At 36.6% G+C, this 27,992-nt stretch overlaps 1 protein-coding gene across 1 annotated transcript; it reads left to right on the forward strand.

The window, feature by feature from the left end:
• Positions 1-250: 250 nt before the first annotated feature.
• PSMC6 (proteasome 26S subunit, ATPase 6) lies at positions 251-27,986 on the forward strand. The gene is made up of 14 exons (XM_036750388.1): positions 251-397; positions 1,419-1,498; positions 1,576-1,615; positions 2,501-2,553; positions 13,008-13,075; positions 13,379-13,493; positions 15,013-15,100; positions 15,713-15,774; positions 15,861-15,984; positions 16,328-16,389; positions 18,205-18,325; positions 18,444-18,524; positions 21,702-21,773; positions 26,507-27,986. Exons 1-14 carry the CDS (start codon positions 271-273, stop codon positions 26,623-26,625), a joined length of 1,212 nt encoding a protein of 403 aa, XP_036606283.1. The 5' UTR covers positions 251-270; the 3' UTR covers positions 26,626-27,986.
• The last annotated feature ends 6 nt before the right edge of the window (positions 27,987-27,992 follow it).

A 27,992-nucleotide genomic window follows, 5' to 3' on the forward strand; every position in this document is an offset into this window, starting at 1 on the left:
CGAGCTACTTGTTGCTATTTGCAGCCCTTACCAGCAGGGGACGGTGCACATGGAGGTCAGCCGCTCAGCTCCGCAGGTGGACGAGTCTAGCCTGCCCGTTGGAAGCCGAAGTGCCTATTGGGAAAGAGGGCGGGCGGTGGGAAAAGAGCAGGAGGAGGAGGAGACCTGGGTGGGGGAACTTGGGTAGAGGGGTGGGGCGTGTCGTGTCAGTTCCTTTTTTCCCTCCTCCTCCCCTCCCGTCCCCGCCCCTCTCCCCCCGCCCTGGCGGCCATGGACATTCCCAGCATCCCCTATGAGAGGCGTCTTCTCATCATGGCGGACCCGAGAGATAAGGCTCTTCAGGACTACCGTAAGAAGCTGCTTGAGCACAAGGAGATCGATGGGCGCCTCAAAGAGTGTAAGTATCCCGCCTTCGCAGGGACTTTTTGGACCCCTCTCCCTGCTGCTCTCTTTGCCGAGGGGAGGCCGCCTTCTGGGGAGTCTCTTGAACTGCCAGACCCGGGCAGTAGCAGCAGGCGCTTTGTCATGGTGCGCTGAGCCCCGGCAGCCCGGAGCCGGCTGCGGCCTGGCTGCTGCGGAGCCCCGGGGGCGCGGGAGGAAGCCGCCCGAGGAGGCAGAAGCGGACCGGGCCCCGGCCCGTTGCACTTGAAGGCCTAGCAGAGTGAGGAAGGTGCCTGGGCCTTAGGACGGCTTGGGCTCCCGAAGCCAGAGAGAGACTCTTGTAGGCCCCGGGGGAGGGGAGCCGGAGGTTCAAGGAGAGAAGCTTTGGAATGAAGAACGCCGGGCAAGGGGAGAACACTTACTTACACAGCTCCCACCCAGGAGTGTAGCTGAGTGTGTGTGTGTTTGGGAGAAAACAAACTGACAAAAAATAGAAAAAGTCCATGCTAAGGCTCCTGGTGCTGGACCCCGTTAATCGCCAAATGCACTTAGCTTTTTGCCCACCATTCATCTCCTAAACGAAAGGGATGTCAGCATTTTTTAACACAAATTGTTTTTATTAAGCATTTGGTCTCCTTTGATCTGAATAGCAGAATCTTGTGCTTGGGTCGCAGACTAATCAGGATATGACATATTCTGAGTGGGAGGCATGAAAACTATCATTCCTAATCTGTCAGTAAACTGTAAACAACCATTGTTGAGATAACCCATTAGCCAGTGGAAACAACTAAGATCATCAAACACATAGCCCTTAAAAGTCGGGTTGCTACTTGACTTAAAATCAACAATCACTCATTAGAAACAGACTTAAGTTAATAGATATTTCTTTGTATAATCTCTCAGTATTTAGTAAGGAATTTGTTATATCACAGATACATAAAGGTGCTTTAGATTTTATTAAAAACTAAACCAAATATATTTAAGTAAAATTTTCAAGTTGTAAACACTTGTTTAATATACTGGTTGTTTTATTTCAGTAAGAGAACAGTTGAAAGAGCTTACCAAGCAATATGAAAAGTCTGAAAATGATCTGAAGGCCTTACAAAGTGTTGGGCAGGTAAGTTGTTGATTTGGTTGTAATTTTGGCTTCTGCAGGTAATTACATTAAATAATAACACTTTTTTTCTTTTGTAGATTGTGGGTGAAGTGCTTAAACAACTAACAGAAGAAAAATGTAAGTAAGTAGGTAGTCAGAATATCCAAAATAATACAGAAATATACTTTTCCTTTGAAATATATCAAATAGTTTAAAAGAACAATTTGACAAGTTAGGTTTTCCTTCAATTAATGGTTTCTGAATTGTCACTTTTAATTTGGATGATTCAAATAAAGTAACATTCCCTCCTGCAGATATCTTTTTAAAAACATTATGCATATGTATATGTCCATATTATGAACTTCACAGTCATGAACAAACATGGACATTTCCATATATGACAAGGTCAGAAAGAAAAACTGTACCACATATAGCTCGGGAATTTTTTGCATACTTCAGTTTTAACATAGCATTGCCCATATTGCCCTTTCTGAACTTCCTTTAGTGTGTACTTTTTGATGATGTTTTTTCTTTTATTTTCCATAACTATCACTGCCTTGTAACAAATGGATGTAATGAAACAAAATAAATTTGGGTTGTATTGGTTGGTCTAAAAATATATCTCTCATTTGGTTACCTACAGTCTATTCTGTGCCAAAAGAGAAAAATATGATTTATCATTAGACTTTTGGAATTGTGCTTAATTATTGCCTTGATCAGAGTTTTTAAGTCTTTCATAGTTGTCCTCTATAGTATTGTAGTCAGTGTATAAATTTTCCTTCTGGTTTTGTCAACTTTATTCTGCATCACTTCCCCTAGGTGTCTCAGCATCTATCCCATTCATCATTTCTTATGGAAGGATAATATTGCGTTATCTTTATATATCAGAATTTGTTTAGCCATTTCCTTAATAAGGATATCAGGATGAAAGCATATGCACAATTTGAGACTTTTGGAATATTGTTCCGTATTGCTTCTTGCAAATGTCTTTAAAAAATGATTCTGGCCTTTTTTCTTTTCCAGTCATTGTTAAAGCAACAAATGGACCAAGATATGTTGTGGGTTGTCGGCGTCAGGTAACTCAGTTTTACTTTTTTCTTATTTGACCAAATATTCAGTGAACTTAATGAATTTAGAAATAATAAAATTTTAGAGCTTCCCCTCATTTTTTTAGATGTGGAAACTAAGGCATGCAGAAGTTGGGTGACATTCGAAATTACCCAGCTAGTTAGTAGAGGTCAGGATTTGAACTCTTAATTTCCAGTCTTGTGTTTCAAAGCACTATTAAGGTTTATACTATTCAGTGAAACCAAATTTATTGTTCACTTTGGGAAGCTATTAATTTCATTTCCTCACCTATTAACTTCTTCACTTTTTGCAATCAGAATTGTGACCTCACTACTCCACTAAAACTGATCTCTCCTAAGAGTATCAGTAATTTATTAAATGCTAAATCTGATGGCTTTTTTTTCAGTCTTTAGCCTTTAACCTCTTAGGAACTTTTGACACTACTAACCATATATGCCTTTCTGGATACTTTTTTTTCCTTTTATCTTTTATTTAATTTTATTTATTCTTTACATTCATTTTTAAATTTTGAGCTCCAAATTCTCTCCCTTTTTCCAGCCCCTCTCCCACCCATTGAGAAGGCAATTTCTTCAGCTTTTATGACAATACTTTCTTGATTATCTTCCCAACTCTTTAACTATTCTTTTTACTGAATACCTTGTTTTATAGTCATCCACGTCCCTTCCTCTAAACATGGCTATACTCTAGTGCTTTGTTAGGGGCCACTTTCTCTACATCCTGCCTTGGTGATTCTATCTGTTTCCATGGGTTCAATGACCTTTATGCAGTTCTCTCCCAAATATACATATTGATTCTTTTCTCATTTCTTTCTAAAGTTCTAATGTCATATCACTAGTTCTCTTTTACACTACTCCCAAACATAACATGTCAAAATAGATCTTTTTACCAAAATCCCGACTTTTTCTCCTAACTCGACTTTTTATTTGTCAGTGATACCACTATTCCTTAAAATCAGTCAGCCAATCAGATTTGCAAACTTACTCATACTCTGACTCTTCTTTCTTTTAGTGTTATGTTCATCTGGCTACCAGGACTTACACTTCCACAACATCTTATATCCATTGTCCTTTCTATTCACATAACCTCTCACCTGGCCTGTTGCAATAGCCTACTAATTCCAATAGCTCCACTTACAGCTCTTCCTTCTTGTGCCACTTCCTTTGCTAAGATGCCTCAGTGGCTCTTATTTCTGGATAAAATGCATACTCTTCTGTTTGGTATTTAAAGGCCTCCACATTTCTGTCTCCCACCTATCTTTCAAGTCTCATTCCATTTTACTTCCCTTCATAGCCTGGTGTAAGCTGCATTTGGGAAAATTTGGTAGCTTAGGATTTTGATTTTAGAAAGATTGGTATTGAAGGTGACTTTCTTTGTGTTAGTTATGATATCAACTTATAATTGTCTTACTAAATAAGTAGCTCTTTGCCATTAGAAGATAATAATTAAAAGAGTGAAAAATGTAGGCCAGATAATTTTGTTATTACAATATGTGGTCATCTTACAGAGGTGATTGGTGAAGACACTCATAAGTGAAGATACATTAAGTAGCAGTCATCAAGCATTTATTAATCACCTACTCTGTGCCAAACACTGCTAAGTGCTATAGATACAAAGACAAAAGTGAAACAAAACTGTCTGCCCTCAAGGAGCTTATGTTGTAATGAGAGAGAAAGCATATACTAGGTAGGGATATAAAAGACTTACAGAGAAGCCACAACGTAACCTTGGAGGGCAAGGCACTGATGGACCGGGAATGGCCTCCTCTGGATGTCACTTGAACTGAAAGGAACCAAAGATTCCAAGAGGCAGTGGTGAGGAAGGAGAGCATTTCAGGTATCAGAGACAGTGCAAAAGCTTAGAGGTGGAGTGTTATGTGAGTAACAGTAAGTAGGTTAATATGACTGGATTGTACTGTGAAAGCATTCTGGGCTCGGCCTGACTCAAGCTAGTACCCTAGTAGCTCAGGTTTGATATTAGAATAAAATGGGGCATGATTAGGTCATTCAACAGTTAGCAAAAGATTTACCTAGTCATAACTGTGGAGCTCTTCATGGTTGTTCTGTGCTTAGGTGATAAGAAAGAAATATTGACAGACTGAGCTTTTATTCACTTGAACCAGCAAAATTTCAAGGATGGTCTTAATAACTTTTAAGGAAAGACTAGCCTATCTGGCATGGAGGTAGGGGTTAGGATTCTGTGTCTACAATACTCCATCCCTTGGTGGTAAAGTCTAGAGAACTTTGGGGACATTATTAGTCACCCCTGACTTCTGATACTCAAGAAGCCTGATTAGGCAGTGCTTACAGAAGGAAAAGGAAAACCAAAACAGAAACAAAATAATTTAACAGCTCCCTGAAGGAGTGACTGAATCAGCCCTGTGAAGGACTGAGTCCCAAGGCTAAACAACATATTTATAAATGATAATTCATGTGGTAGGTGATGACAGTCTTTGTAGTTTATGATTGTTCTAGCACTAGATAGCAGAGCAAATCTAATTCTTAGGTATTTTTTTTGGTTGGGTGTTTTTTTTTTCAGTGAAGGGGAAAAATCATTGCTTTCAATCTCCTCAAATACAATTCCTCCTGGCTGGTTTGAAGGGAAATTGCATCTGGGAAAATCTGAAGGATATGGAGGGTTCCAGCTAGTAGGCCCAGGGACAAAACAGCTTACAAGACAGTTTACCAAAATCATCTTCAGAATGTAATTTTAAAAGAACATCCTCACTTTGTGCTGTATGCCCACGGGCAATTTATAATCTCCCAGTGGGGGAAGGGGTGGAAGGGGAGTGACCTTCTTTCCTCACCTTCCCTCCCCCATCCTTTACAATATTATTTTAGTCAGGCCCATGTCCTGGCAGCTCATGTTTGATACTGAAATAAAATGAGACAATCATAGTTCATTCAGCATTTAGCAAAAAAAAAATTTAATCAACCACAGCAGGAGGATATTCAATAAGCATAGGCATTGAGGATACTATAAGTTGATTCAGCTGAGTGAAGCTTTCTTCCTCTAGCTCTTTATGCTTGTTTTGCATTCAGGCAACCAGCAAGTGTTGTCAACAGCCCGGGCCTTTAGTCCCCTGAATCAACCAAATCTCAAGGACTAGCATACCAAAGAAAAACTAGCTTAACTTGTGTGGAAGCAGGGGTTAGGATACTGCTTATTACCCTAAGGGGCAAGTAAAATATACGAATACTGGGAAGGTAAGGAGCCATGTAGGAAAGAGCCTTAAATACCATGTGAGGAGTTTACATTTGATCTTAGAAGTAATAAGAAGCCACTGCAGTTTTTGTAGGGGAGTAACATTGCCAGGCCTAAGCTTTTGGAAAAATTGCTTGGGCAGCTGTATGTAGGATGATTTGGAGCTCAGAGAAGCTTGAGGCAGGGAGACCAGTTAGGAGGCTGTTACTTACTGCAAGAGGTGATTCCTAGGCTCACCAAATTCTTGACCTTAGTGCTGGGCCACAGCTGGACTAGTTTTTAGCCTTCTAGGGCAGTCACTTTGCTACCACTGTACACACTGAATTCTTTTATTAAATTGCTGGAATTGCAAGCTATAATGAAACCACAGTGCCATCATACAAATGAAAGAACACTGCCCTGTTGGAATAGGACTTTGTAGTATTTAAAGATTATAAGTTCGTTCATTTAAGAATTATAAAGCTTAAATACATGATCTAAATTTTCCCTATGTGATATACTTCAATATTAAGTCATAATCCTGTATTTCATAACAAAGTCAAATATCTTAAAAGGGTGTTATTTTATTTGAAAGTCATTTGGAAGCAATAGTAAAGATATAACTAACTCTTGAGATTCTGTAATTGTGAGTTAAGTTCTTGAAAGGACTTCAGAAGCCATGTAGTCAAGCCACCATCTGAACCTTCTACAAAATTCTCAACAAAGAGTTAACCTATTTTTCAACTGGTGACCTCTAGTAAGGTATAACTTATATTGTTCAGAAGTTTTTCCTGACATTGAGGCAAAATCTGCCTTTTTGCGGCTAACAGTGGTTGATCCTATAGGACCAAGCAGAAAAGTACAAACTCAATTTCGTGTAACAGTCTTTCATGTACTTAAAAACAAATGTCATGGATTCCCAATAATATAGACACCATGGGATAGTAGCTAGAGAACTGGCTATTTGGTCTTGGGCAAGTCACTTAACCTCTCAATGTTCTAGGCAACTCTTTAAGATGAGAAAATTTCAGAGAAACATGCTGGTCTACATTGGTAGAGGGAGCTTAATTAATCTGTCCCTCCAGAATATACTGATCGTGTGGCCCTCACGTACCCTTGCCCCCATTTATGCAAGTTTAAAAATAAAAAATGAAGCCCTTAGTACATGACTGCATTGGCTGGGAAAATAAATTCCCACATTGACCATGTCTAAATATGTATATCTCTTTTTGTGAGTGGCTTGTGTCATCTTAAATCTTTTGGACTTGTAGTTTATCATTGTGTTGTTCAGAGTTCTAAATTCTTTCAAGGTTGTGTTTCTCTGTAATTTTGTTATTGTATAAATTGTTCTCCTAGTTCTGTTCACTTTGGTCTGTATCAGCTCATAAAAGTGTTCACAGTTTCCTTTGAAGCCATTCATTTCATCATTTTTATGGTATGATATTCTAGTACATTGATATACCACAATTAATTTAGCCATTCCTCAAAAGGACACCCCCCTCAGTTTTCACTTCTGTGCCACTACAAAAGAGAGCTGCTATTTTTAAAAATATGGGGGCAGGGGAATAGGCAGCCAAATAATGTTATAGTCAGGTCAGAGGGTTTGCACAGTTTAACTTTTGGGGCATAGTACCAAATTGATTTCCAGTATGCCTTTCTTTCCATCATCTCTCCAATATTTATGACTTTACTCTTTTGTCATCGTTGTCAAGCTAATAGATTTGTGTGAGGTGGAACCTTAAAATTACTTTAATTTGCATTTCTCTGATTATTAGTAATTTAGAACATTTTTTCATATGGTTTTTGATAGATTGGCTATTTTGCCTTTGAAAACTGCTTGTTTAGTCAAAGATTTTTGACTATCTATTAGGAAATGTTTTTTGACCATTCATCTGTTGAGGAATAGCTCTTATTCTTATAGATGTGAATCAGTTATTATATACCTTAGATATGAAATCTTTATCAGAAAAACTTACTATAAAGATGTTTTCCCTAGTTACCTGTTTCCTTTCTCTTTTTAACTGAATTAGATTTGTTTGTACAAAATCTTTTAAATTTTATGATGGACTATTTTATCTTCTGGGATCATCTCTATCCTTTGTTTGGTTCCCATCCAGTTATCTCCAATTAGTTGCTTCTCCAATTAGTTTATTATGTTGTCCTCTCCCTCTCCCCCCTTAGATTAAATTGTCTAAGTCAATTTAGATATCTGGTATATTGATTCATATATGGTTTGTTTATACCTGATTTCTTCCAGATTGCTTTCCAGTTTTCCCAGCAGTTTTTTTCAAATTCTGAATCTTTACCTAGTAACTAGGCAGCTAGGTGGCACAGTGGACAGAGCATTGGATCTGGAGTCAGGAAGACTCATCTTCCTGAGTTTAGAACTGGCCTCAGACACTTAAACTAGTTGTGTCACCCTGGGCAAATCACTTAACCCTGTTTGCCTCAGTTTCCTCATTTGTAAGATGATCTAGAAAAGAAAATGGCAAATGTCTCCAGTATCTTTGGCAAAAAAAAAACCCAGATGGAGTCATGAAGAGTCAGACATGACTTAAAAACGACTGAAAAAACCACCTAGTAACTGAGGTTTTGGGGTTTGTCGGACACTGTACTATTGTGTTCATTTGCTCTTTTTTGTGTAATGGATCCCTTTGGCAGTCTGGTGAAACCATGGACCCCTTCTCAGAATATTTTTAAATGCATAAAATAAAAGCAATCTGTACAACCATTTTTTTAAAGAATACTATTATACATGTATGTGAATATAAGTACAAGGTGGTTATGATAAGAGCATGAGAGAGGAAGAGAAGGCAGTGTCGATGGAATTAATTAGGAAGGTGTGCGCCATGAGGAGTTGAATTGTCAGTTGATCTTCAGTTGATAAAGAAGTATAAAATGCTAGGCCAAGCATGGGGCAGAAGGAGCTAAAGCTTATAAGCACAGGAGACACAACCCATTCTCAGGACCCCTTGATGATGGATTTGCCTCTGCTGGACTGGATACCAGTCTGTGGGGCTCCCCTGAACCCCAGTGCTGTGTCCTTCCTGTTCATCTGTCTGCCTATCCATGGGGAACTAGAGGAGGACTCTGGGATGGCAAGGGGATCTCCTGACTTTTTCCATAGTACTGTTGTGGAGTCTGGTGATTTGACTCCATCCCTGGGGGAAAACCAATGAACAGGAGGCTCAGGACCTCAAAAGGCGTCTCTTCTTGTGGGCAGAATCCCCATGAAGGGAAAATGCTGTCTTGGGATGCTTCATGGTGAATAGTGGTATGGGCCCCCTGGGGATGAAGGGTTTATCCATCTTGTTCAAGACAGCAAAAAGATTCTCCCAGCTGAGGAATTCAGAGGCAGTGGGCTTCAAGAAGGTCCCATCAGGTGGTGTTGAGGTCTCGAGTAAGTAGACTGCGGGGAGTAGAGCCGTTCTGCATAGAGGATGGGCCCAGGGCACCTGGCTTTTGACGATGGTAGCTGAGCAAAGGTAGGGAAAGAGGCTAGTGGATGCAACCTCCATCTTAGGGGTTCTGAGTCCTGGGGAAGGTCCTGCTTAGGGCAGAGAACCATTCTTTGTGTGTGTGGGGCAAGGACTTCCCTTTGCTTTTTGGACCCCACTTTAGAGGAAGAGTGGCTGTTCAGCTCAGGTGGACTTGACTCCTCTTTTCACCTCCTTGGTGCCTGATTGCTTTGGGGTGAGAGAGTTGAAAAAAGTGGGAACCTCGGGATAGGCAAAAAGCCACTCAGATGACTTGTTCATGTTCTGGGGCCAGAATATGTTAGAGGTGTTTGCTCTGGGGATAGTTCCTAGGACAGAGGTATCCCTCTGGCTGGACTGGCACTGTCTTCTCATGCTGAACCAGCTATTGCACTGCCTCAGACTCCAAGACCATGTCTGGTGTCAGAAGGTTGACTTCTTTGAGAAGAGAATATTGCCGCTGGACCAGGTGCAGCATCATCAGGGCTACTTGGTCTTTTGTCTGTCCACCTCTGGTGCCTGTGAGGCTGCCTAATGCTGGCATGGGCTCTAGGGCCAGGACAGGAGGCTGTGAGACCTCCTTTATGGTTTTTTGTTGGCTCCTGGGCTTGAACTCTGAGGAGCGACTTCATTACCTCTTTTATCCTCTACTTGGAGGATAAAATAAGGAAATGTGGGATTTCTCTCATATTGCATGAAATCATGTTGGGTTTAACAGATGAATAAATATCTGAAACTTAGGGAGGGAGAATATAATCAATTGTTTTCCAGAGTCTGCTTTTTTCTTCTAAGGCCCTTTTCATTACAGCTGCTAGCTGAAGATAATACTACCTCTGTCCACCAAGATCTTCACTGTATTGCCCAATTCTTCATGATCTTTAGCAGTGCTTTTAGAGTTCTTTTGGAGGTATCATTTGTGTTTCTGACATAGTAGATAGTGCTAATCAGGTTTGACAAGTGTAGGGAAGTTGTCAAATCCTGAGTACATGAGCCAGGAAGAAAGTAGCAGGCTTTTCTTTTCTTAGGTCAACAAATAGCTGCCTTAAATACCTTTCGGTGAGGGTCACTCAACATCATCACTCCTCAGTTTTCGTCTTCATAGGGATCATAGGATTAATTCTGTTCCTTACTGGATAGTTTCTTCCATGGGAGTATTAGAGTCATAGAACTAAAGTTGGAAGTGATCTGAGAAGCCATGTAGTCTAACCCTCTCATTTTACAGGTGAGGAAACTGAGGTTCAGGGAGTGTAAGAGATAGGTCCAAGGTCACATAGCTAGTGTCAGAGGTAGGATTTGAACCCTGGTCCTTTAACTCAAGCAGCTTCATCCTTTTCTGAAGCTTTGCCCCTTCCTCTTTGGGAAGAATCTAATATTATTTAAATTCAATGGTAGGTGCTTTTTCCATTTCTCTTTATGTGCTATTTGTCCTCCCTCCAACCTCTGAACAGAGGTCAGATTTTGTCTTTGCTTCTATAGATGTTTTTTCACTGTTATATTAAAATCTTTTGCATTCTTTCTGTGTGGTGGACAGGTATTCTCTTCTTAGGAGGGAGACCAATCTGTACTTTGACTATAGACAACATTTACTTGGCTGTTGCAGAAATAGAAATATCCCAGTTTCTATTAAGATCACTTGCAAGATTCTCCTGGCAGTGTTGGCTGCATTCTCTATTCTTCTGGTGTAAACTTCTTGTGGGAATCTTTGGATGGGAGGTGTCATTGTTTCCACCTTAGTGATTCCTCACTTTATTAACTAGGATCATATATTAAGAGCTGAAAGAGACCTTAGATGAGGTAACTGAGACAAGAAAGGCAGAATGACCTACTGAAGTTTATCTAAGTAATAGGGTCTCACATAACCTCTTATCCTGTCTTATGAACTTCATTTTTTTCTCAAGTTCTAGTCTTTCAGTTCCCTTCTTTTTCCTTCTCTTCTTCATTTTCTTTCGCTTTAGGACCTTCTCAATTTTCTCTCTTCAGCTCCTATTAGTATATTTTCTGACATACAAAAGAGCTATACTAGAGATATTCTAGAAAGCTTTAATTCATCTATGCTCTGACTGTCCCAGTAGAGAAAATATAAAAAGAATCAGTTTACTGGTTTCAGATAATGGAGTACCATAGTATTATAATATATACTTAAATGATAATATAACATAGATAACCCAAAATGAATTTGTTTTTAGGCCTTGAAATGGAATTACAGAAGCAAATACCTTTGCATTCAGTCATTTTGTTTCCATTTTTTCTCCCATTAGCCACTTAGATAGGAGAGACTGTCTAGATTGAATAAAAAAGATTTTATTGATAGGTAATCATCAGTAGGAAGAAGGAAAATTCAAAAGTTTCACATTAACCTTAGCTGGTAATGGCTTGGGTTTTTTCTTGGATATTAGGCCGAGGGAGTGGGGGGAAACAACAGATATTTTTATAAATCTTAAATATTTTGGATTTTTATGTCTAGGTTGTATCACGGTGAATAAAAGCTAACAGTTTCATAGGAATTTCACTGATTGTTTTGATATAGCTATTATGTGGCCACTACTGTGTTTTTCATGGAAAAATAATCTGCCCTTAGGCTTTGGAATGTAGGAAGCAATGAGGATGTAAAGGACATCCAGTCTTCTTCTTTGCAACAGTCTTATACTATTTTGCTTTCATACTTACTTTAAGAATGCAAGATTTTGAAAAATTCAACTTAGGAGAAAACTTATTATGTAGGAAGGCAGGAAAAATATTACTTTAGAGGAAAAATATCCTTTGGGAAATATTTCCGATTTTTTCAAATTCATTAACCAAATTACTGTAGTAATTAGTGAATGACAGTGTGCTTCAAAGGAGAGAATATTAGATTTTTAGTCAAAGAACCAGGGTTTGAATCTTGCTTTTGCCACTTACTACTTTTTTTCCATTGGGTAAATCCTTTATCCTCTTTGGACCTCCGTTTCCTCATCTGTAAAATAAAGGCTGTTCTAGACAACCCTCCAGTGCTAAATTTGTAGATCTATGATCTCTTATTTTTCTAATTCCTTCTTCACATCCTTTCAGAAAAAAATCCTTCAGTTCTCAAGAATGTTTTTGTTGTTCTGGGGCACAGAATAGGGCAAAAGTCAACACAATATTTAATTTGTCAGTTCTGTTACCCATGGCACAGCTTTGTGTGGTAGAAAAGGGTTCAATATTTATAGGAAGTAGAAAAATAATATTTTTGTCAAGAGGCAGCATGGCGTAGTGGATAGACAGCTTGGTGTTAGGAACACAGAGTACCTGTGTGTGCTGGGCAAATTTCCTCATCTGTAAAATGAAGGCAATGACACCTGCATCACTATTTCTCTACTTCACATGATCACACAGGATCAAATGAGACAATATGTGTGAAGTTTGCCATCCTTAAGTAAGTACTTTATACATGTTAGCTATTATTATTATCGGCAGCCATTCGTAATTTTAGTCTTAGAGAATTTCTAGGGACGCTGACTAGTTAAATGACTTTCCCCAAAGTCAGGTAGCAAGTCTTAGACTCAGATCTTTCTGAATCTGGCACTGGCTTTCTCACCACTATTTCAGGCTGTCACTGAGGATGGGATATACATTGAAATTTCTGTTATATGCCTTTCCATCAGGCTAAAAGTTAAACCGTGATAACAGTATTCTTTGCAAATGAAGGAGTAAAAATATGTATTTTGTTTCTAAAATTCAGCCTTTTAATGTCCACATAAGTTGTTGGGTTTATTTATTTTTGCCTCATTTAATGTTTATATCACACTTTTCCTTTACAAAATTAGCTTGACAAGAGTAAGCTGAAGCCAGGGACAAGAGTTGCTCTGGATATGACTACACTAACTATCATGAGGTAGGTTTCAAAATCCACTTTGTTATAGTTCATCCTTTTATTTTCATGAAGGTAAAATTTTATCTAAAATAATTTATTACTTTGATCACATAAGAAAAAAACACTTGATCTCTTTCCTTTTTACTAATTTGTATTATTAGTATTTAAACTGACCTATACTTGATGGATAGATCTATAAAATCCCAGCTCATTAAAAAGAGGGTGTAATAGTTAAATGACTGTTTATTTGTACATTTTAAAACATTTTGTCTTGAATAATTTCTTCATAAGATAGAGTCCCCCACCCCTTTTTTAATATTATAGATACTTGCCAAGAGAAGTTGATCCACTGGTTTACAACATGTCTCATGAAGACCCTGGGAACGTTTCTTATTCTGAGATTGGAGGGCTATCTGAACAAATCAGAGAATTAAGAGAGGTATGGTTTTGTTTTTCCTAAAGTTAACATTAAATAGTCATGGTTTTAGGATGCCAGAAGGAAGTAACAGTATGACAGTACTGTTGTAAATGGTGGTCACTTATAGTATCTATAGCTGTGAGAGGAGAAAGCTAACTCTAAAAAATATTAATGTTGTTAGGTCATTTGGAGACAAATGAATAGCAGAAAAAGTCTCTTTGATAGGAGGAAAAGGGAAAAAACCTAAAGTGTTAACTATCATTCAAGAAGTAGCATGATGTAGTAAAGAAGTAGAGAACTGATCTTAGAGTCAGGAAGACCTGAATTCATACTGTCTGTGTGACTCTGGACAAGTCTCCTCATATTTTAGAGCCTCAGACAACTTTCTAAAACAATAAGTTACAGAGAAGGTACTGGTTTACGTTGGCAGGAGCTCCCCACCATAGGTTATGTCCCAAAGAAAAAGTCCTGTTCTACAGCATGGTTATTTTACATTATAATTGCTTTTTGTTAAAGTAATTTAATGTTGGCATTAATCCTATAATATTCTCCCTCAACCTTGGAATAATAATAAGGTAGGTATCTATACTTCAAAATATATTATTAATTTCCTGCTATTTAATAAAATAACTCTAGGAGTGGTTTTTCTTTTAGCCTCTTAGGGGTGAAATCAATTATAGATTTATCTTGATTTACAGAATAGATCCTGAAAAATTGTAAAGTGACTTACATTTTCCTATTGATTTCATTATAATTTGATACCTATTCCCACATTTACTAATCTGTATCCCTGCAATCTCTTAAGAGTTCAAAGCCTATTCCACTCATCAGCTTCCTGTCTTGAAACACCTTGATAGTATTATAAAATTGAATTTAATGCCAGTGTAACAGAAAGAAAGTAGGAACTCCATAGAACAGCGTTTCTCAAAGGGTTGGCCAAAGTACACAAGCGTGTCATGAATTTTGCTAGTTATGCTTCAAATTGTATGGAATTGACAATTGCAATCTCTTGCCCATTTATGAGTCTTAAGGCTTTCCCATACTCCCGGTACTTAGACCATCAGATTCCCAGTGTTTTGATAATCTCTTCATCTTTTGGACAACTGACAGCATGAGAATGTAGATCACAGGTGAATCCTATAGTTTTAGCTTGCTTCTGTCTTATGGATTCTGTTGGCTAAATATAAACGTCAATCAACATTTCTACATCAGTTAGTGTAGAAAACGAGTTTTCAATACCAACTTTGAGGAGCTCCGTAAATGGTGGTCTTTTGTAACAGTCTAGTCAGTTCACTCCCTATTTTTCTAATTTTTTTTATGATGGTCTCAAAATAGTTAATATAATATGCCTGTCTTGAAGTTTGTTTCTATAAATTTTGATTTTTAAAATATTCAATTATGTTTAATAGAAATACTAATACAAAACATTCAGCAATAGCTATGCATAGTATCTATATGAAAGAGGTTTTTAATGAAACATAACATTTCTGCAATCTTATTAACACGGTCCCTCCCCTGTACCTTTTTACTCTTTTCTTAGGTAATAGAATTGCCCCTTACAAACCCTGAGTTATTCCAGCGTGTAGGAATAATACCTCCAAAAGGTTGTTTGCTGTATGGACCACCAGGTCAGTATGTACTTTTGAGTGTTTATTATATATGCTGTAATTTTTGTGGTCTACTTAACCGTTTCTTTGAGCTTTTAAGGAAACCCTCAAACTATTGGAGAATTGCAGTAGAACTCTGTTCCCTATCAAACTCCCATTTCATTTAAGCTAGAGTGCCTTTGTCTCTTGTATTCAAATGGAGTAGTAGAGTATTTATAGAAACTTTCATTTCTTGCTCTGGAGACATACAAAGAACAGAGACACCAACAAATGAAGGGAAATGGAGAAGCTGTTATGAGTTATTGCAACAATGTCCCTCCTCCAGAGACAGTGTATTTTCTCCTTGTGTTTGCTTTCCCTCTTTGCCAGGGTAATGGGGAGGTAATGGCTTTCTGGAGTCTTCATGACCAGCATGTATTGGAGCCTGCATAGAAGACTTACGGAAAGACTTAAACATATGAAAGTATGAATGGGTTTCATTTATATTGTACTTACAAATCTGTTTAGGTGTGTTCCTGGCAATAGAATTATGTTTGGGGCTTTCACTAGGGCCTGTGTGCAAGAAAATGATAAATGGGGAACATTTATCAGAATTTAGTCACAGTTAACAGGCATTCTATATATCCTTCCTAGGAACAGGAAAAACACTCTTGGCAAGAGCTGTTGCTAGCCAGCTGGACTGCAATTTTTTAAAGGTAAAGTAAATTTGTCATACCTTGTATGGTTTTCGCAATGAAAAATGTTTTTGCCCTTTTTAATCTCATTTATCTGTTTTCATCAGGTTGTATCCAGTTCTATTGTAGACAAGTACATTGGGGAAAGTGCTCGTTTGATCAGAGAAATGTTCAATTATGCCAGGGATCACCAACCATGCATCATTTTCATGGATGAAATAGATGCTATTGGTAAGATGAATTAATTTCAAATTTTATTTTAGGCTTAGCTTAGAAGTATTTGATTGAAATTCTGAAGAAATTTGATTTTTTTTTTCCTCCCCTATTTTTTTTATGGTGTTCTCTACAGACAGGGGGAATTAAATATTCAGCTTCTTTGGCTGTTACAAATAAACTTGTATTTAAGGAACATTGACAAAATGTAAAATTAAAGATTGTATATTAGTTCTAACTTTGACAGTGTAACTTTTAAAAAGTTGTTTTGTTTATCCAAATAAATTCTATTTTGGTAAGTAATTAGATATGAAAAGAAACAGAAATACATATAAATTTCTAAAACTTATATTCACTGTAGGTGGCCGTCGTTTTTCTGAGGGTACTTCAGCTGATAGAGAAATTCAGAGAACTCTAATGGAGGTAAGGTTTTGTAAAGGACTTATAAGGAAGTCTGTTTACATTTGTTATTAAAGTAAACAGCATTAAAATCTCCTAAAATTCCACATTTAGAGACTAACAACACATTGAAAATTTCAAATTTCTAAATGCAGATTTCAATTTGAAACTGATTGGTTAAACAAAAAATTTTTCATTTGCCAGTGTCTGGTTCTATTTTGATAATTTTGTATGGTTAAAACATTTAACTTTCAGATTCCAAATCAGTGTTAAGACATTAGTGGCAAAGAATAAGCTATATATTTTTGAAAGTTATTTTAAAACCATAATAACAATTTTTCCTTCTGCTTCACTACTAGAAGTAAGTGTGAGTGGACCAAAAATACTGATTATTATAATGGAGACATATTAAAAGGGAAACACCTGGAGATTTTTTGAGCAGAGAAGTGATATGACCAAGCCTGTGCATAAGGAGCTGTTTGCAAGAAAGATATGGTGGTGAATGGAAGGTCTGAGAGAAAGCTACTATTATAGTCCAGACAAATTATGAGGACGTGGATTAGGCTAGACTAGGGACTAGAGAAGAGGGGACAGATGTGAGAGATGTTGTGGATGTGGGATATACCAGTGTAGTAACTATAAATAGGAGATTTCAAACATTTGAGACTGAATGAATGATGACACTGACAAAAAAAGTGAAATCAAGAGGAGGAACAGATAAAAGGTAAAGGGCAGTAAGTTTTGACTGTTGAATTTAAGGTGTTAATAGGACAACCAAGTCAAGATTTCTTGTAGTTATTTAGAGATGTCTTTTTGGAACTCAAGAGAGGTAAGTGCTGAATCAGGAGATATATTCGTAAAAATGGTAGTTGAATTCATAGGAGTAAATGAGATTGCCAGAGAGAGGGATTAAAAAAAAAAAGAGGACCAAAGGCAGCCCCCTAAAGGGTGGTAGAGAGACAGAAGGAGCAGTTCAGGAGGTAGGAGGAGAAGCTAATGTGTGCCATGTCTCTCAAGCCAAATCCCTTGGCTTCTCCACCCTTCTCTTTCTTTGTAGGAAGAGGTAGTCATAAGTATGGAATGCTACAGAAAAGTTGAGTGTAAGGACTGGAAAGGACCCTTGGATTTGGCAGTTAGGAAGTAAATAAAGTGTAATTTAATATCAGCATGGCAGATTTCTAACTGTATGACTGCAAAGTATGCTGCCTTATAAGAATGGTATGAAATTTTAAAATAAATTGAACCTGTTCAGAGGAAAGTGTATATTTACAAATTGTCTCTTAATAAGTTGAGTTTAAAAACAACCCAGATTTTTCATTTATTTTTATGTGGTTAGCATCTTATCAGTTAATAATACAAATTGGGAAAATGCATATCTGTTATTAAACTTGTATTTTAAAGTGTAATTTTCTTCCTGTGAAATTTTATTCAACAAAGCCTTATAGAAATACTTCTAAATAGTTGATTCTTTTCAATTATATAAATATCTTATTTCTTTCACTTATACATAACACACACTATTGCCTTTTGAAAGGAAATAGTGCTCTTATACTTCCATTGTCATTTAAATGTGTACTTCTAGTTTTATAATTCTTGAACTTTACGTTTGAGTATATGAAGGCTGGCTCTGGTACAGAAATTTTCATAATAGCATCTGCCATTCTATTGCTTTCTTGACATGTTGAGAAGAAAAAGTCTCCTGTGCAAAATAGAAAAGAAGGTATAGTGAAATAGCCATTTAGGCCTTATGTCACTTTGCAACTTTAATGCTTAGAGGAAGACATTTCAAGGTATCAGGCAAGTAAAGTATTAAATGTTTGGTTTTCGATTTCTTTTTAGTTACTGAATCAGATGGATGGATTTGATACTTTACACAGAGTAAAAATGATCATGGCTACAAACAGACCAGACACATTGGATCCTGCTTTGTTGCGTCCAGGAAGATTAGATAGAAAAATACGTAAGTTAGTTTCAGTTGTTAGTTTTTTTTTCCTTTTTAAAATATGTTCCTTTCTTTTTCTTTCACAGCCTTTTAAAAAAAATTTAAAATCAACTAAACAAATATTTATTAATTTCAGATATTGATTTACCAAATGAACAAGCAAGATTAGACATATTGAAGATTCATGCAGGTCCTATCACAAAACATGGTGAAATAGGTATGAAAATAACCTAAAATCTGTTTTTTTTTGTGTGTGTTTTACAAATTAATTAAAGTATTTTTTTAGGGTAGGCCTGAGGCAGGCCAGTCCCCTGGTAAATTAGATTTGATATGGAAATAAAATGAGAGATTTGTAAGTAATTTAACAGTTATCAAAAGGAAAGAGGAGCAGAAAGAAAGCAAACATTTATATAGCACCTCCTATTTTCTCATTTGAGTAGGTGCTATTACCATCCCCATTTTACGGTTGAGGAAACAGGAGGTTACGTATCTTGCCCAGGGTCACACATCTAGTGTGTGTCTGAGATTAGATTTAAATTTAGGTCTTCTTGACTCTAGGTCCAGTGCTCTATCCACCGCACCACTTGGGACATTTACCTAGCCAAACTAAGAGTGATATACGATGAGGATACCATGGCTTTCAACTCAGCTGAGTGAGGCTCCCTTTCCTCTGACTGTCCATCATGGTTGTTTTGCCAAGCAAGAAAGATGTTAGTAGCCATAGCTTTTAATCTTCTGAGCCAATCACATTTCTAGTTTCCTCTCAATATATTTTTAAGGAAAAACTACCATAACTTTTATGGAGGGAGGAAGGTACGTTAAGATATTTTTCCCACCAGAGTAAAATAAAATGTTGGCTGAGACTGATCTCTGAGGAATAATGATACATGTATAGTCTAAGAAAAAGATTAGAAATAAAGCTTCCTCTTACCTTAATTTAGTTATAATATTACAAATATGTAAATTTCATAATTTTCTCTCTTAGTTGTCACATTTTTAAAAAAATCTTAATAGGTTTCTTATTAAATGCCTGTATTTTGTTGTTGTTGGCCAAAATTCACTTACTGTATATAACAGAGAAGAAGTTGTGCTTCCAAAGTTTTGGGATACATTGATCTGCACTTTCAAAAAATTAAATTTTTTATTTTTTAAAAAATAACTTTGGACTTAAATACAGCCAATAAAACTTGCTTGGTAACTATTTCATTTAAATAAATTTAAGCTTTATGTCATAGCTTTGTTATGTAACCTCACTGCAACAAGATCAAAGTCATAGGAAATATTTAAGTGCCTACTATCTCCAGGCACTGTGCTCAACTTTGGGGATAAAAATACAAAAAAGATAGTCACTGCCCTTAAGAAACTTAACTGGGAAAGACAACACAAAAGAAAGCTGAAAACGGATGAAGATATAGAGGGGAAGGGAAAGTACCTAACCTGGTGCCATGGTGAAGAAGCCAAAGAAATCCAAAATGAGTGCAGCCCGATGAGAAAAGAGATGTCTGAGACAATTCTCTATTCTTCCATAATTGATTCAGAATCCTACTCCCTGCTGAGATTGTTCTAGAACTCTTCTTTCTCCAAGGGCTTCTCAATGCACCCTTTAAACTTATACTTTACTGAGATATGTCATTTTCTAGGAGCTCTCCTTTTTTTCTTCCATTATCTGATAATGAGATAGTTCTGATCCCATCTTCTCTAATAGATTACTCCTTCAATCCCCTCGACCCCCAACTATCAGAAACTCTACTTGCTTGTTCCTTCATGCTACCTACACTTGCTTGTTCCTTCATGCTACCTACAAGCAGGCTTGAGGTTCTTTCATCCTTAAAAAAATGTTCACAAGACCTTAACGCCCCCTCAAGCTATCATCCCATGTCTTGCCTTCTTTTCTTAACCAAATTCCTAGGGGAAAAAAAACTGTCTATACTCAGTGTTTCCTCTTTCTCTCACTCTGTTCTGAACTCCTGCAATCTGTCTTCCAACTTAAAACTGAAATTGCTCTCTCTAAAGTTAACAGTTGTCTATTAATTGACAAATCTAATAGCCTTTTCTCAATCTTTTGCTGATCTCTCTGCAGCATTTGACATTGTTGAGTACTCTTTTCTTTCAAGCCTTAGTCACTTCAGTTCCAGTCCCACATCACTAACTACTTGTTGGAGATTTTAAATTAAATGTCCATAAACATCTCAAACTTATGTCGAAAACACAACTTACTATATTTTCCCCAAACCTACCCTTTTGGTAACTTTTTCCATTTCTGTCAGTGACACTACCATTCTTCCAATCTCCTAAGTTTGTAACCTTGGTGTTAACATACTCAATCAGGAACTTAGTAACATAATTTTATACATATTAAATGGTTAAGAAATATATAAATGTTACAGTAAACTACTGTAATAATCAGTGACCACATCTGTAGCCTCAGGTGCTGCCTGCATCTCAAGACTCAGGAGCAAGCAAGCAGGAGTCCTCCTGCAAGTCCAGAGCCACTGGAAATGGTGTTGTTGTGAAGCAGCCCTTCTCTGTTCACAGGGCCTGCTATAGCAAAAGATATATAATAAATACAGCAATTTATCTTGAAAAAGATTTACATTGTAGAAGTGGGTGTCTCAGGAGGAGTTTAGCTTTTGAGTTAGGAATTGGTACAGTTTTCTGTATTCTTGCTGTTTCTCAAGGGAGAAGTCTCAGAGAAGCAAATTCAAAATTCGAGTTATGCTCAGAATGTTCCCTAATATGTCAGTTGTGTTGGAACAATTCTAGTTTTGAAAACACTTCTTTGAAACAATGAACTTTTTTTTTGTTTTGAAACAACTGAAGTGACTGTACTGTTATGAAAATCTTTGAACAGAGAGCTCTTGATCTTGGGATAAATTTTATCCCAGTTAAGGGTTATAGTTAATAATGGTTTTTACTTTCATAATAGCAAATAGGAATTGCCAGTCTTCAACAAGGCTGACAAAAATAATACACCATTGCCAATGGGCATAGTACATCCCTGAATTGCTACTGGGCATCCTTCATCCCTATCCATTTTTGTTTTTCTTTGATGTACCAAGTCCCTCAATTGTTGTACTAACAAAGTACTTAGCTCTTTTACCTCTCAAGTAGCTAGGGGCACTTAGAAACAATACAAATTAATACATTAAAACAAGTTATGGTTCTGTAAGTTATTTTATTTTCCAATTTAAAACCTCAATTATTGCTGATTTGTACTTCTAAAAAGTATAATCCAGGATAATAAATTTGGTAATTTTAAATATTCTTATGGCATGTTAATAAAAATGAAAAACCTCCCCTGGTAATTTCAGTGGAGGAAATTTAGTCTAACTTTTCAGTATTGGAATGAGGTTGAATATAATCTTGGTTAATTTCCAGTATTCTTTATGACTAGATTACGAAGCAATTGTGAAGCTCTCAGATGGCTTTAATGGAGCAGATCTGAGAAATGTTTGCACTGAAGCGGGTAAGAGATTTTTTTCAAATTGCATTATCTTCTGTTTCAGTAATTTGATAAAAGTATGAATTCTTGCAATTTATGAAACTAGAGTGGGCAGGGCATTGGGTTAGAAAATGGTGAATTCCTCTGTGTAAAATTTCTATAAATACTGGTTATCTATATCCTGTTTTTAGTTCTAGCATTGACTTGCTTTGTGATCCCCATGTTCAGTCTACCTGGCATTTTTGTGCCACCAACATCTTGTTTTTAAAATAGTAATTATTTCATGAGATCATTAAGAAAATTAATGTGACACCTTTGAGATTTCTTTTAAGTTAAATTGTGCTGTTAGAGGCTAAATAAATTGCCAGGGGGTGAGTAGCTAAGTGAAAGGTAAGTAAAGTTAGCAAGTATAAGTAGCAGAGGTAAAGGTGGGTAGTTTAAGAAGGTGGCAGGGGCAAGTGAAAAATTTTTTAAGGGTAAGATAGAGCTGAGGATGTCAATAAGCAGCTAGAAGAAAATAAAGAATAATTGTAAGATGGCTGCATGGTAGAACCTAGAGAAACACAAATCCCTACAAATGTATCCAAAAGAGAGCAGTGATGCAGAAAACCAAAAAGAAATCACTATAAACTCATCTAGGACTGCACAAAGAGACTGGCACAATTCTGCAAAAAAAAAAAAAAAGGTAAAACCCATAAGAAAAGAATAAGAATACAACATGTCTAACTAGAGACTAAAGAGAAAAAAATTATTTTGCCACAAGGATTATGAGTACTAGAAGAAACGAAGCAAGAGATTAAAAAGATTTGAGAATAGGGGATTTGGAATATGTTACTCCAGAAGCAATAGATGGAGGCTTAGAACCAAGAATACCTTACCCAGAAAAAGTGAGGAAAATTCTATAGGGAAAGAAGGACCTTTCATTAAATAGAGTCTTTCCAATCATTCCTGATGAAAAGGCTGGACCTGAGTAGAAATTTTGAAATGAAGGAATCAAGAGAAATACAGAAAGTTAAGCAACACATTGATCAATTGAAAAGGACTATATGATAATGAATTGTTTACATTCTAATAGGGGAAAAAGAAACAAATGTCAAAATCAAAGTCTTCAAGGGTCAGAGAAAGTTAAATAAGATAGGACTGGAGGTGCTTTTGTTTTGTTTTGATAGCCTTAGGAGAAAGAAATTTGAAGGATAGGGGATTGTACTGGAGAGGAAAGGAGGAACAAGGGGAGGAAATTCACTATTTCACATGTGATAAAAGAATATACAAACTACGAAGAAGGGGTGTGGTCCTCTAGGTTGTACCATGCAGTCATCTTCCAGTTATTCTTCATGGGCTTTCCCATGAATGTTACTTTTATCTGGATAGGACAAAGGAAGTGGTGTGAACATGCAACACATATAACATGAGAGTGGGAACAAACACTATGAAGTTTGGTTTAAAAACAAACTCACCTGGGAACTAAGTGGAGACGGAGGAGGAGAAAGGAAGGTGATCGAGTGGCTAAGAGAACTGAACTTGAAGTTAGGAAGACCTGAGTTGAAATCCAGTTTCAGACACTCACTAGCTTTATGACCGGGGGCATGTCACTTAACCTTTGTCTACCTCTGTCTCTTCAGTTTCCTCATTTACTCATCTGTAAAGGGGGGGTAATAATAGCACCTACCACTGGGGGTGGTTGTGAGTATCAAGTGAAACAACATTGGTAAAGTGCTTGGCAAACCTTAAAGTGCTATAAAAATGTTAATTTGTGGTGGTGGTGGTGATGATAAGGCAGGATCAGTAATGGAGTGGTAAAAGAAAGTAAAAAATGCTATAAGAGGTTGGGAGTTGGAGGAAGGCTAAGAGGGACAACTCAGGTGAAACAGATTGTTTCAATTACAGACTACTGGTGTTACCCATGTTTTACCACCTTTTTCTTTATAAAGGAGTGATTCAAGCTAGGAGAGAGAATATACAAGATGTCATAGAGGGAAATACGCAATTAACAGTAATAGTTATGAACATACACCTAAGATGGAAGGAGATAGAATGGATTAGAAAATAGAATCCAATAATATATATAAGAAACACACTTGAAACTGTCAACCCTGAGAACAAATGACCAAAGAGTCACAGAGGTCATGTAACCACTGTTAACTCTAAAAAAAACCCAGAGAGCTCACACAGGTTATCAAAACTACAGTTCACTCTAAAAATAAAACAAAACCAAAGAGATAACAGTGGTCATAAGCAAAAGGCTTTCTTTATTCCATTGAAGGAGGGAAACTAGACACATGTGCTGGGGCCCCCTCTAGAAGGAAACATACTTTAGTGTGGTCAAATCTCAGTACTTATACCAATGGCTGTGGCCCTGACAATGGAGAGGTGACAGCAACAATGAAATAAGTTTGATTCATAGTAGAACTTCATGGCTAGAATATGGGTACTATAGAGGTGCTTCTCTGAGTTCAGAGACCACCTGGTACTGGTGTGAAACAATTCTGGGATTTTGCTGTGTCTGAGATCATCCAGAGGGTGAGCCGCAAAGGATTATTGTTATGCGAAGCTCAAGACACAGTTTGCTTGCTGGGCCTTAGCTCTGGAAAACAGGGTGTCTCCTAATAGTAAAAAGAAAGAGGAGTGGCCATGGCAGGGGGAGCCTGACAAAACAGGAGCATACAGGGGCAGAACAAAGATGAATTTAAAATTTAAAATTTCAGCTGAATTTAAATGGGGGAGGAGGGGTAGTATTACGAGGTAACTAATCTCTCTGGCCTTCAGTTTCCTCTACCGTAAAATGAAGGAGTAGGAGTAGATGACCTCTGAGATATCTACCTGTTCTAGCTCTATTTCTGTGACTTGTGATCATACAGCTTTTAAGTGTCAGATCTAGGATTGAAAGCCAGTTCTCCTGACTACCAGCCTAACACTTTTTTTCATTGTACTATATATGTAGGGTTAATTTCATTTTAGTTGCTCAGCTCTAGTACTTCACCAAATTTTGCTTATCATAAACATATGCACAAATAGGAAACATTGTATTTTTCTTCCTATGGAAAAAACTTGAAGAAGAGAGGGAAGCATTGTTTATATCATGGTGATTGAAAATAAAAACAGCAGATAACAAGATGTACAAGAATCTGAGGTTGATTAAAATGTGGCATTGTGAATTAGTTAATGAGCTTTAAGTCTATGAACATAATAAATTACAAGCAAAATACTTGATTTTGATATGAAAATAATTGTGTTTACATTATGATCATTCATAGTAAATGAAGTATTAAGTAAATTAAATCCCCAAATCTAGGAAATAACATAATCTAATACTTTTAGTTTCTTCGCTCAAAAATTTGTAACAGGGATGCTAACAAGTAGAATTGGTTTGATTTTTACCTTGTAAAGTTTAAGATAATCAATTAAATTGCCTGTAGGAAGTCATCCACAGGAAGATACACTGAAGATGCTAGACAGTTCACCAACTGTATAATTAGTCCCAGAATAATGCCAAAGCCTTTAGGAGTAGGAAAAGGTGACCTTTTTTTTTTTAATTAAAAGAAATAAAAGGGATATTGGAAATGAAATAAGATTTAGCACTCTTAGCCTGTAAACAAATTCAGGCTATAGTCAGCACTTGGAGCACTAAAATATTTTAGTAACATGGAATATTACTCCTAGTTCTTTCACTACACAGGTGTATGACCTTAATTTGGCAAATCATCATAGTAAGCTTGCCTGTTGGTAATCCAGTTGATCATTTGAGCATTCATAGGGGAAAATGCAAATATTTCTTGGCCTGTACTAGATTCTGTAAAAATATTGGCACTACATTTCCCAGCTGACAAATGTTTGTAAAAGGGTATGAACAGGAAATTTTCAAAGGACAAAATTAAGGTTCCCAATAGCTATATAAAAAAAATGTTTTAAATCAGTTAGAGAAATACAAACTAAAACAACTCTGAGGTTCTACATCAGACCGTCAGATTGGCAAAGTTTACCAAAAAAAGAAAAATGATAAATGCTGCAGGGGCTATAGAAAAACAAGTACATTTATGCACTGTTGATTGAGCTGTGGTCCAGCCATTCTGAAAAAGTTTGGAACTACGGCACAAAAACTGTGCATATTCTTTGACCCAGTTATACCACTATTAAGTCTATACCCTGAAGAGAACAAAGAAGGAGGGAAAAGACCCATATATATACAAAAATATTTGTAGTATCTCCTTTTGCAGTGGAAAAAGAATTGGAAATTCAGGGGGGTACCCATAAATTGAGAAATGGCTGAACAAATTATAGTATATGAATGGGACAGAATACATTGTGCTGAAAGAAATTATAAAGGGGGGATGGGAAACTTGGGAAGACTTGTATGAACTGATGGAGAATAATTTATACAATAACAACAGTATTATAAAGACAACTTTGAAAGTTAGGAATGCCTATCAACACAATTACTATCCATGATTCCAGGGGATTCCTGACAAAATGTGCTACCCACTTCTTAATAGAGAAGTGGTGGACTCAGTATAGATTGAGACATTTTTTTGGACATGATCTATGTGGCAGTTTGTTTCACTTGATGTTTATAAGAAGAGTTTGGGGGGGTTTTCCCCCTTTTTCAGTGGGAAGAGAGGAGAAAAGGTAGACTTTCTGTGATTGGAAAAAATACTTCATTTTTTAATATGTTGGCATTTGATGACAAAAAGTAAATATAAAAAAATGAAATAACTTAATTAATAGCTGAATTGTTAATTATGTTACTTTATTCTTCACAGGTATGTTTGCAATTCGTGCTGATCATGATTTTGTAGTACAGGAAGATTTCATGAAAGCAGTCAGAAAAGTGGCTGATTCTAAGAAGTTGGAATCTAAACTAGACTATAAACCTGTCTAAGTTATACTTCTTAAAAGATATTAGCATAATAAAAAAATAAAGTTGAGGAAAATAATGTATTATTGGATATGATCTCATTGAAAGCATATTTCATATAAAGTAATGATTCTTTAATTCTATGTACAGTACTGGCACAAAAGACCATATATTTGTCAATGTTGCATATATTGCAGCAAATTAAATGAGATGAGTTGGATAAGAATTTTTGAAATAGTTTGTGGGCAATTTGTAAAATAATGAGATGACTTGAGGAATCAGTTTTAAAAGAGCATTTCTTAAATGACATTTTATATTATTTTACTTGTTTTCTTCATCCCAAAGAGTTGAATAAAATTTGTTTGATTCAGTCTTCTTAACATAGTAGCCTTGGCTGAGAGTACATTCATCATAGTTTTTTGCAATCTTTGGTAAGTTTTATATGACAGCCCAAATCAGTGTCTCTTGAATTTGAGGGATTTAAAAGTTGGTTTTAAAGCAAAATGTACTGTCAGCAATCATGGATTCTCATTTACATTATAATGCATTACCGTGCCTCTCAAATCAACTTGTGTATGTAGTATATCCTTCCATGAAAAAAAAAATGTTTTTAAATTAACCTTGCCTGAATTGGGGGAAAATTTTTTTTGTCCCCATCAGGATTAAAAGTGTTGGGCTTTTGTTTTTGTTTTTAGTAATTATTAAACTATGGAAGAATTTAGTACTTTGATTGTACCTAAATACAACCTGCTAATGGAGCACACCTTAATATGTTTAGGGAATATTCCTAACTGTTGACCCAAAAAGATTGTGCACAAATCTTCCCATAATAAGACAGTAAAGGCTATAAAGAAGTATGTCACTTGATACTGATTGAAAATGCTGAGGATGAAAAAAAAATGATAATTTTAGTTTGATAATTTAACATCATTTGCTCAAAACTGCAGTTTTACTAAAACTAAATCATCCTTCAAACAGTGGAGTATTTTGTGCCCTTTAAAAAAAAAAACTCTTCCATGTTGGACTGTATGACTTCTAATATCCCTTACAGCTCTTAATCTATGATCCTATGATCACAGTTTCCACATACAAAGAGTGGTAGAAAGAGGACTGGATGGAAAATAAACTGGGATTGCTTACAGTGCAAGACACTTAATAGTATCTAACAGATACATTTCATAAAGCAAATAAGTTTGTAATCCCAATTCTGTGTTAACGGTAATTCATTTATTTTGATTTTTCCTTAAAAAGGTACTGAGACCTTAATTCTTCATGCCATATGTACAAAAACTGGGGCAGCAATAGTCACCTGGCTTCTTTCTCAGGCTTCTGACCTCAGATCATGAGTAACATGGAGGCAATAAAACTGAGCCCAAATAAATCAATTCTGT

The sequence above is a fragment of the Trichosurus vulpecula genome, chromosome 3 (assembly GCF_011100635.1).
Source record: "Trichosurus vulpecula isolate mTriVul1 chromosome 3, mTriVul1.pri, whole genome shotgun sequence".
Lineage (NCBI taxonomy): Eukaryota > Metazoa > Chordata > Mammalia > Diprotodontia > Phalangeridae > Trichosurus > Trichosurus vulpecula.

What these genes read in the sequence shown, in the direction of transcription:
- PSMC6 (XM_036750388.1), top strand. Translation starts at nt 271, where the DNA reads ATGGACATTCCCAGCATCCCCTATGAGAGGCGTCTTCTCATCATGGCG. An exon ending in TTGTGGGTTGTCGGCGTCAG is followed by an intron (nt 2,554 to 13,007) that starts GTAACTCAGTTT and finishes TTACAAAATTAG; the next exon opens with CTTGACAAGAGTAAGCTGAA. An exon ending in AAATGTTTGCACTGAAGCGG is followed by an intron (nt 21,774 to 26,506) that starts GTAAGAGATTTT and finishes TATTCTTCACAG; the next exon opens with GTATGTTTGCAATTCGTGCT.